Genomic DNA, 11,567 nt, shown 5'->3' on the forward strand with positions numbered 1-11,567 from the left:
GCTAACAAAGTTCGCAGATGACTGCAAACTGGGAGCCATTATTGAATCCCCAAATGATGTGATATTCTACAAAAGGGCCTTACAGAAACAGATGGCTCAAGCTCAGTGCCAAGAAATTTATAGTTAAACACCGAAAGTGTGATAAGGGACTTAGGGATACAGGTGGACAGTGGTCTCACCTTCGATAACCACATCACCACAACAGTCAGGACATCCTTCTATGTGGCACACCTCATCACTAAGGACTTTTCATCCAGAAAAAAGGAGGTCATTGTCCCACTGTACTCAACCCATTATAGAGTACAACACCCCGTTTGGTATGTACCTCACAAGACATCTGCAACAACTGGAAAGGCCACAGAAATACCCCACTAAAAGAATCACAGGCCTAAAGCAGATGCCCTATGCTTACCATCTAAAACAACTCCAGCTATACTCTGCCGCATATCGCCTACTCAGAGGCGATCTCTGCTTAACATACAAGGCCATGTCAAACCCAGAGCTGTTGGACATGCTACACTTAAAGAAATCCCAATCCTTCAGAGCCACAGGCTCCAGGGATCTATATCTGGTCATCACAATGAACAAAACATGCTGAAGGGCTAGTTTCCTGACTCAGAGACTCCCCATACTCTGGAATAGACTGCCCATACATGTCAAGCTGAGCACATCTTTGGCTCTCTTCAAAAGGAACCTTGACAATTGGATGGGAGATAGGAAATTCACCCTGGGGATGACTTCAGTCGCCCTGCTAGAAAGGGGACCAGGGAAGTAAATATTCTGGGAAGAAAGAGCCAGGGAATTGTTTTGGCTAGGCTTGTATAGGCCCTAGGGCCAATAGCCTAGTACCAACCTATGAATCTATAAATGACTAGGCTTATAAATGTTCTAGTGCCATCAGCCTAGTAATATCCTGTGATGCTATAAATGTGACACAGCTTGAGAGACTTCCTAGAGTCATAACTAAAAAGATCAGCGGCCTCAAAAATCTTAGTTATCAGGAGAGACTGGCATCCTTTTCTCTGTATTCAGCGTCTTGCAGGCTTCTGCATGGAGATTTGTGTTTAGCCGTTCATGCCATGAAAGATCCAACCTTATTTGTCCTCCTATTCTTTTGCAGAACTAATACTACCTCAAATACCAATTTAAAGGAACTAAACCTTCATCAGCAGATAAATAAGACACGTTGACACGACAAATTCATATCTCAGAGTATCCCTCACCAATGGAACAAACTTTCACTACATGTTCAGTAGAGTAGCACACTTATCAATATCAAGGTAAACTTAGATATTTGTATGGGCAACCTCAAATTCTCCCCACTCTGTCTTGTCTTGCCCTCCTTGAGGCTAGAGGGAAATTTTGAATAGGGTTTTGGGCTAGGCTTGAAATGCTCTGTAGACCGATTGCCTAGCTATGAACATAATAGCTCCTTCATCTTTGGATCAAACATGGCCTGCCTTCAGGACAATGCCAATCTTTCACATCTTCTAAAAGGGACCTTAGTGATACTTGAGCTAAATAGCAAGAGCAGTGATGTTAAGGTTGCAGAAGTCTTACCAATGAAGAATTAAAACCTGTAAGCATGGACAGCCACAGTTTTCAGCCTTTTATGTCAAAAATAATAAGGAACAAAGGTCTCTTATCAGAGATATTTTAAAATATTTACTTGACTCAATCAAAATTGTAAGAATAAGATGATTTCACTAATATGCTTTTTCTATACAGTCAACAATCTGTTGCTTTAATCACTACTACTGTTTAACTACTTTGACGCTAAATGTTTTACCTTAAAATTACACATTTTATAACGGTTCAAAACTTTAAACGAAAATTAGGGAAAATTGAGAGATAGTTACACATGTAATATGCAAATGGGTGCTATGTTGCTGGTAATGCAGAAATCATAGCCGGCCTTAGGCATAGGCCAGGGCGCTGGTCTAGCAGGGGCGCTTTCCCAGTATTTATTTGGTGTAGGTAGACCACGATGAGGGCACCGGGTGTTGTGGTGGGGGCGCTGTGGAGCCCTTTTGCCTAGGGCACCAGTTGACCTAAGGCCACCCCTGGCAGCAATGCATAAGACAGCCACTCAGTTGATGTGACTAGGGAGTTATACTATTTTTCCTGTAAGAGGGCACCGAGACAAATCATGCAGTTTTCAAGTGCTTTATGTCTGCCATCCCTTCTGTGCAATAATTTGGACTGCACTAACATTTTCAAAAGACGAGGTACAGGGCACAATGAATACCCTTATTTTAGTATCATATTTCACTGCAATTTAGTCAGCTGCAGTGGTGTTACCTTATATAGCACAATGGTGTACAACAGATAAATACTGCAGCCTGCCTTCACTGTTCAGTGCTATTGTAACAGCTCTCAACTTCTTTGCTCAAGAATTCTCCACAAAGCCAAAAATAATAGGAGGGGGCAAAGGCCCAAAATCAGGAATCATTTGTACATAATACTTAGTTACTTGTAAAGTTAACATGTTTTGCTTTAACAAGTAAGAAACTTTAATATTGTATGGCATTACTGACAAACTGTAATCTAAAATTATTTAACAAAAAAAAAAAAAAAAAAAAAAAGAAAATATGAGGGGCAGGGTCAACATATGACACAAAATCAGAATGGTTTGCAAAATGAGACAAAGTTGAGAGTTAGCCATAGAATCCTGACTGACATCAAGTATGAGTCTGACTGCCTTGCAAAGCATATTCTGGAGTTCAAAAGGGGTATGAAGCAATCCACATATATGGAGTTTGAGTTTGCAGATCTAGATATATTTGCATATCCTTGTTCAGATCTGTCAACCTTGTAGCAAAGCATTACAGATCTTGGTATTGGTGCAGTGACAGGGACACTGTAGGTAACAGCCAGATATATTTTAGAAAAATATCATAAGTCTTTCCACCGGCTAAGCTTCCCTCATCTGCCAGGTTGGATCTGCCTTTGTTGTTATGTCTGTAAAGCCATGTTTTCAGAAAGCTACTCAAGAAAAAAGAAAGAAAGAAATATTCAGCATACTGCAGAGGAAAGGGCACTGATGACAAGTTGTACAGTCTTTTCTAATAGTAATTCACCACGCTTCTTTAAACTGTGAGGTAAGTTAACATCCTCGCCTTTACAGTATTCAGCTATCAAACATATTCTGGGCAAGTACAGTACTTAAATGATTAGCAGACTAGAAGGAACTTTTTAGAAAATGGGCTTTGAAGGACAAAGAGAGGAAGGACACTCATGCAAAACCGTGTTGCGGACGGTCCATTTAACAAGCACACCGTTCGATTTAAAGATGAAAACCAGCAACAAGTAGGTTAAAATAAACTGTAAAGCATACCTCTCAACTGTCCCACATTTTCAGGGACATCCATGATTTTCACTGAAATTCTCTCCTAAAACCGGCAACTTTTGGAGAAAAAGTATTGATTAGCGAACAATTCTTAATAAATTACAATAATTCGAGTTACAGTCTTATTTTACTTAAGAAAATGTACATTAATTCACGTTCTGCTATTCTGTCAATGTCCCTAACTCATTGAGACGATACGTACAAACGTCTGACAAATAAAAAACGGAATCAAATGCTCCAATACAGAGAGTTGTCCACTGTTTTGGCATTAACATTGTAATTAACACAAATTAAATATTACCAAAACTAAAGGAAACAAATGACAACTGCACTAGTTTCATAAACGGTACTAAACAAACAACCCCACAATACGTGTTACTCATTGGTTAGTATCGAAATACGCTCCTCCCAAAACGTTTTGTGGAGCGCTTCAGATGGTCCTTCTGTGCGCTTGCGTGTTTTCCAGTATTTCTACGGAAGGTCGAGGGGCGAATTTGACTCGAGAGTTTGCTTTTGGTATAGTTTGTTACTGTGTTGTGCTAATGCATGCATTTATATCATGCTTTTATCATTTTAGTCAGGCAGCAATAATACGCTGTTTCGTGTTTCTGTGTTTAATTGCTCTTTTGTGACTTTGCTGACCATAAGGATTAGTGCCTTAATAACCTCTATAGTAGCAGAGTGGCAAGCAATGTAGGTGAAAGGGCAGTGCTGTAGATGACTTTCATAGATTTGCATACCAAAACTTTAAGTAATATGTGTGAAGGGGTAATTGAATCAACTAGATGGCGTACATAGACATGCAACCTACAACTTTGTACTGTACTTGAATATAAATAGGATTTTTCTTTTTTTCCCTTTCAGACAGCCTGACTGAAAATGTTACCAAACACAGGGTAAGAAAATGTTATTGCTGAAGAATGTGGAAGCTTCGAATTATTTCAGGTTATGCTTTCTTCATGATGTAGTGGCTATACATATATACACACACATATTTTAATTTAATATATATTTTTGTGAAAATACTTTTTGTAAGATAAACGTTTTGATCATGGTTTAGGTCCCAATACTGTACTATTTTTTTTTTCTTTACGTTGTACTGTCTTTTAAGTGTTTATCATTAAGTTTTAATATTTCTATTTTAGTTTTATACTGCCAGTGTACCAGGTTCTCATATTTGTTTGGAAATAGTAGCAGTCTGAAATTAAAATGCAAGGTAAATTTGTCACATGTTGTATATGCTGTTGCATGTCACAAATGCAGGCAAGGATAGGTGTGGTTTAAATTATCTGACATCCATGTGGTTCTCAAAGAAGTTAAAAAATAAATAAACACGTAAGAGCATTAACAAAGCTGGCTATAAATTAGATTTGGATTTAGTGTTCGACTGCATGCCTAGTATTTTTGTGTAGTTTGCTTGTTATCAAACTGAACAACTGATCTCCATATGGAAATGTCCTTGAGTAGTCTTACTACTAGCTTTATTGTGAAAGTGGCCACTACTATATTAAAAAAAAATACCACATTCATTACTCTCCTTGGATAGGAGTTTAAGGCAGTGGGCTCGCTGCTTGGAAGAGTGACTTGGGTGTGGTGGTGGAGGTCTACCTTCCTCCTTTAATGAAGAGTGGAATACTGCCACTCATGAAGCATTTCCTCTGTAGATTCATTTACAGTTTATATACTCCACTTTTCATTTTTAACATGCTGATATTTTTTTTTTTTTGTTTTCATTAGTGGCGACTAGTTCTATGTATGCATCACGTATAGTGATGTCTGTTCTAAGAGTAGGAAAGCAGTCTGACTGTGTTCTCTTTTTAATAAGAAAAATATTTTGTATTGTTCTTCCAGTAGAACATCTAGTTTCATACCCATGACATACTTTTCAGTGCGCCTTAGCTGCATCCCTTTTGGTCATTTTTATTCCTGTGTGTAGCTCTGCCAGTACAATTTCAATGCAGGGTATGTCTGGATGTAGAATAACATTGTGCAGTGTACACAGCTCAGATGTTAGTCACTTCTTGATTTCAGATTTCAATATATGATTCCATCTATTATTATTTAGTTCAAAGTTTAAGTTCTGAGCTTGCCACCTTAGAATTACTGCTCTTTCCATTCAACTCAAATATACAAGGGTGTCCTGATTTTGTAATGTCTGGCCCTGCTTCAATCTTGGATAGTTGGCACAGTGGTAAAGGTGTTTATCTGACCGATACAGGATACAAGGTTTTATTCTCACCTCTGGTTATGGTCTCGTTATTTGCTACACTTGCAATGGTCTGCAGACTGACTTTAGTTTTAAAAAGTTGAAGATTGGCATAATAGTTAAGGTGTTTACCTCAAAGATGAGAAGTATGGGGTTTGAGCCTCACTAAGGAGAATTGCCCAAGTTTAAAATTGTCCACTGTGGCAGCTAGCTTTGTACTTGCCTCCATAAATCTTGGAACTGAAGTTGAATATTTGTAACTTTTTGAATGTTTTCAAAAGTTGTGATAGAGACACACACACACACACACACACACACACACACACACACACACACACACACACACTGAGCTATCTGAATGTGCCTATAGCAGAAAGTAGAAATAAACGTATCACTTGGGAGTTTTAGTAACTGAGAACAAGATGTTTTTAAATGTATATAAGAAACGGATCACTATGTATATTTGCATGTAGTAGTATATACAACAAAAAACAAGAAATTGGTGCTGCTAGTTTTCATTTTGGTAGTATGTCATTTACTGTTTCTGTTTACAACTCAATCTGAATGATGTTTTCAAGTTTTTCCCATGCTACTTAATTGTTTTGTCTGGGTACTTCAGTTTTCTTCAGTCTGTGAAAGATGTGCTGTTTCTGTTTAACCCACCAGTGTGGCATAGAAAGATGAAGTAATGATTGTGACCCAGATGTCCCAAGTTTGAGTAACAACTTGGATACTTAAAATTACAGGCAGGGGGTGGGAATGAGCAGCGTTTGAAGCCTTGATCTTCTTTGGTTGGGGATGGTTCCTGTTTGGCCATAGCTGTCATGTAAATGTAGACAGTGTCTGGAGACCAGGGAGCTGTTGGCTTGGTTTCCTAAACTAGTGATTATAGCTGTCAGGGTATTTGTATGTGAAAACATGCTCACAAGAGGGGGGAGGGCATTCGATACTTTTGCTATGATGTGGTGCTAATATCGGACACTTAGAGGGTAGGGTTGTGGACATATAAAAATGCCCTGACCTGTTAAAGTAATGAGCCTGTACCTGGAGGCAGGCCAGCAGAAGTGGTGACAGCATAGCATCCTTTCCTTGCAGTTTCTTTGGCCACTATTCTAGATAGCCACTGAAGTGATGGAGATGCAGTAGGCTGGATGGTCCTCTGCTGGCAGTGGAACAAGCAGCCCTTATGGAGGTCTGGGTGGTGGACTTCTCCATATGATTTTTGCCCCAGAGCTTAGTATACCCAGTATGAGAGAAGATATGGGCTCCAGTTTAATTGGGGGAGGCTTGATAATCAGCAGGAGTAAGACAAAAAGTAATTAAAAAAAATGCATGCTACATAAGCTGAATGGTCCCTCAGGAAATATTTTTGCTTTGTTTGTTTTTGTTAATTGGGTTGTTTAGTTAGGGTACAGAGCATGTACAGTCTAGGCTTGATAAGAAAATCCAATGGAGTATATACAGCTGCATATTATATGAATGCAAGCATATATAAGGGCATTCATTGGCATTGATCGTCAGTTGTTCTTGAATTAAAGTAAAGTATTGTATAACTATGAATTAGCTGCATCTGCAAAAAGGTGCATGAGATTACACGGCATATTAATTTATGTACAGTTTTCACAGTTCACTGATGTTTACAGTTGAGCAGATCCAGTTTTGTTTGTGTTCCTAGCAGGATATAAAGGAGATGACTTAAGGAGGGCAAAGGGTGCAAGAGGTGTATGGAAGGGGAGGAGTGGGGTACATGACTAACATTTAAGGGGAAAAAATAGTGAAAGAACCCTAGTTAACATGAGACAGTAGATGAGAGAAGAGCATACAGAAGTGTGTGAAGGGGAGCTACAGTGCAAGAGAGTAGATGGCTGGACGCATTAGGGAGCAGCTGGTTAAAAATGATAGAATGAGGAGGCATGCGTAGTATTTTTATACTGGGCTGTGTTTAGATACAGCAGGTCCATATACTTACAGTCTGCCCTTTAGATGTTGGAATTATCCATGTTTGGTGCTGCGCTCTACATTCTGAGTGACCCTGGGGTGATTGAGCAGGATTTGGGTTAAGCAGCGTGTTAAAACGCAGACAATCTGTCTGCTGCTTGGAGACATTGAGGTATAGCACCACAAAGATGCCCACTGATGGGCTTTATTCTTAATATTGAGTCCCTGTCTTTGGTGGTCTAGAGGACCTTCCTGGATCTGAGTTCCATTACTTTTTTACCTGTGTATTTCTGTTATATGAGATGGCAATGCATTGCAGGACACGTGCATGCATTATATACACACACTGGACAGGTAAATCTGCCACACTTAAAAATACATGGACGCAGAGAACATGCAAATTCTACACAGATGCCATCCAGGTGGAAAAGTAGAGGACCAAGCTTTGTTAGGAAAAGTTCTATAGTGCCAGGATTTTACAAAGAAGCGCTTTCTGAAGTCTGTAAGAACCAGTGTGTATACCAGGCCTTTTCAATGCCTGCATTTGTATAGTGTCTAGTTCAGGGGTCTGCGACATGTGGCTCTTCCACCCCTCTGCAGTGGCTCCCTGTAGCTTTGAAAAATAATGGCCACTCTACTGCATCCCCCCCCCCACACACACACACGCACACAGACATTTACACATATATACACACACACACACATACATACTGAGAGTGATCGAGCAACGGACTTTAAATATTGCGCTTATAAGCTTAGATATTTGCTAGAATAACACTGTTTATGTTGCCATGCATTCCACACAGAGTGATCGAGCGATGCCCTGGTAGCAGCATCATCTCCTGAAAGGTCTCTATATCCATCAAAGTCATGCCACAAGAAATCAGGACAGAGCTACAAATAAAGGAGAACCAAGGAACAAAAATAGGGATGGACTTTAAATATTGCTCTTGTAAACTTTAGAAACTTGCTAGAATAAGATGGTTTCTGTTAACATACATTTTTACACACACACACACACACACACACACACACACCCCACAGTTACCTCTCAACAATGCAGATTTTCGCAGAATGTCCTGACTTGCCTCATATTTTTGATCTGTTTCTCATAAAATTGTGGTTTTCTGGTAAATCATTGAGGGCTGAAGTCAGAAAATATAGACAATCATTATGAGTTTCAGGCTTCATACCCTTCAGAAAATTAATGCTAATGCAAAATCTGTTATTCTATCAACTTTCTAAGAGCAGTATTTAAAAAGTGCCTCTATTTTTGGGCCTTTGTGCCCCATTATTAATGGTTTTGTCCAGATTTCTTGTTCTAAGAGGTCGAGAGATATGACACACACACACACACACACACACACCGCGATCAAGCATTCCCAACAAAGTAACAAAACTAGGGATGGATTTTAAATATTGCTCTTATAAACTTAGTTCTTTTATATTTAGTGTAATAACTATACATAAAACGTTATACGCTGTTTTCTTCTTTTTTGGGAGCAAATAGGTTTTGTGGCTCCAGGCGACTTTTATTTGGTAGGAGAGGGGCCAAAAATGGCTCTTTGATAGTGAAGGTTGCAGACCCCTGGTTTAGTTTAATAATCAACATTTTTTTCTATAATCAGTCATTTGGGTTTCTGTGATAAATGAACTGGTTGCCACAGCCAAATGTCATTTGCTATATTGTTTTGTGACTGCTGTGTGGACTATTGGAGAAGGTGTCTGTAATGTTTTAGTGCATCAGTGGACTTGAGCTTCACTGTGGGCTCAGTGGACCACTAGGAACTGTTTGTAAATATGCAGAATATATTCCTGGATATGGCAGTTTGATATAACCATCCAGAGAAAACGTAGTGCCCATGGTGGCCCAGTTGATCACTAGTGAAAGGCTTTATCTCTGTTATGGACATAAAGTGACTTTGGGATGGGAAATGAAGGTCTCCTATCATGGTGGTGCCATCTTGAAGCAGGCTTCCTGAAGCAAGCATAAATTTAAGCTTGTAATGGGGTACTTGTGTTAAGAATCTGGAGCAAGCAAGAATTTGCAGCTAGTATCTGGTTATTTGTGTTAAACTAGGGTATTGGGAAACTTGGTCTGTGTCTCATCCATTTGTATATCTTGACAAGCTTGTCTTAGCCAATGAGCCTAAGTTTGCTTTAGATAATTAAGATGCATTGCCATAGTTTCTTTTGGGGTTTCTTTTGGTGTGCATGTTGCATTAAAATGGAGAGCTCTATGTATTTTATCTTGTAGAGAGCTCTATGTATTTTATCTTGTAGGGACTGAATTATCATAAATCAGAAATGTTAACATGTCAGACATGTGGCAGAATGCTATTGTACTACAGAATTGTGAAATTGTATGCCATGTTTTATTATAATAAGCCTGTAGGACAAATTGTCTTTTCTACATAGTTGTTCTCTGTAATAAAGCTGTATGGTGTGTGTGTGTGGTCTAGGGTGTACAGCACCTGAAATAACAATGTAGGCTTAGGGGAATGGGTTCTGTGATTTTAATCCTGAAACAAGTTTCAAAAGACCAGTACAGATGTTTTATGTATTATACAATCCAGACTCCCGCATATTCCATTTATTTTTTTTATCTATTTTTCTAACTTCGGATTACCTTTCCCTATTTAAGTGGGATGTGTTCATTAGTTTCCTTAACTGAGCACAGAGTGAGGTTAGGGCAGGGCAGGGGTCTCTATAGTCTTATCCCGATCTCACCCTTTAATGCATAGCGGCTTTTAAAAGACTGTATTGTATTTGCAGTCAAACCTGAACCCTGCATGGTCTAATCTGTTGCAAGCAGTTTTCTACACTTTAACATCCTGTATAACAAACTGTACTTTTAATCTTTTTTCTTTGTAAAACCAGAGCTGTGTAGCTCTCTTTCTGTATGGCCTGTTGTCCATAGCAACTTTTTGTACAGTTTAAAAGTGAAAAGAAAAGTCTTTATCAACTAAAACTTGAGCTTTATAGTGCTTCATACAGGATGTTAACTGTAGCGGGCAGTTTGCTACAGTTGAAAATAAAAAAGAGTAGGGATGTATCTGGCCACCTGTTTGGTGTGCCCATTAGAAGGATCGGACCTTTTTTCTCTTCTTGTGAGGGGGTTGGGGTGTACTTGAAGAGCTGAGGGGGTGGGGTTCTACTTTGTGGGATCGGCACAGAGTGCTGGTTGAGCCAGATATCTCGGTCTGAGAACAAGCTTGTGTGCGGCAAAGGGAAAATATGATTGTAAACCTCAAGTTTTGTGTATTTGTTATTCATTTGTGCAGTTTTGTTATATTTTTTTCTGCCTGTGTTTTGTTTATCACAGTTGCTTCTGTCACACCAGAGATGCCCTTGAATTTGTACTGTGCTGCAGAGTAATAGCCCCACTCTAGTTCCCTTCTGTCTGTATAATTGCATTTTTGCGGTGGTGCAGCAGTTAGCATTGCAGGCTCACAGAAAGAGGTTCGTTTTTTGGCTGTGGTGCCTTCTGTGTGGAGTCTGCATGTCCTCCCTGTGGTCGCATGGGTTTCCTCTGGGTGCTCTGGTTTGCTCCCACATCCCAAAGACATGCTGTATGTGGATTGGACTTTCTAAATTGGCCCTAGGTGTGTATGCCTTTTGTGGAAGGTTGGGTGCGGGGCTGGCAACTCAGCACTGTAAAACTCCACTACCATTTGTTCATAGATTAGTACTAGGCTAACTGCCCTTGTGGGCCATTTTAAGCCTAGCTAATAACCCCAAGTGAGAATCAAACCCTGCACTTTGTACTTGTAAGGTAAATACCCTAACCATTATGCCAGCCTCCCACCCCAATGGTTCTGCGGACCATTGTTCCACTGTGGCGACCCCTAACCGGGAAAAGCCGAAAGAAGTTTTCAGGGTATACTTGTTGTTTTTTCCAAGGCAGAGAGCTTGATACGTTATACACTGGTTATGAATGTGATATTAGACAGAATTGTAATTAATGTATTGTACAATAGGGGAGAAGAGAATCGACACTTGTAGTTTTAAACAAGCTTGAGATTTTTGAGATGTTAGAGTTTATCAAACTGAATTACATTTCAAATTGCTGAT

General features: G+C 39.4%; 1 protein-coding gene across 4 annotated transcripts in view; it reads left to right on the forward strand.

Annotated features, from left to right (window-relative positions):
• Nucleotides 1-3,783: 3,783 nt before the first annotated feature.
• The window catches only part of HSDL2 (hydroxysteroid dehydrogenase like 2), a 608,443-nt gene continuing 600,659 nt past the window's right edge, over nucleotides 3,784-11,567 (forward strand). The window contains exons 1-2 of one of the 4 annotated variants that reach the window (XM_044061065.1): nucleotides 3,784-3,865; nucleotides 4,214-4,245. In XM_044061065.1, the coding sequence (XP_043917000.1) occupies nucleotides 4,229-4,245 (17 nt within the window). In that variant the 5' untranslated portion in view covers nucleotides 3,784-3,865; nucleotides 4,214-4,228. The other 3 variants (XM_044061066.1, XM_044061064.1, XM_044061063.1) reach the window with 3 other exon arrangements.

The sequence above is a fragment of the Protopterus annectens genome, chromosome 2.part0, assembly GCF_019279795.1.
Source record: "Protopterus annectens isolate FY-2018-M chromosome 2.part0, PAN1.0, whole genome shotgun sequence".
Taxonomy (NCBI): Eukaryota; Metazoa; Chordata; order Ceratodontiformes; family Protopteridae; genus Protopterus; species Protopterus annectens.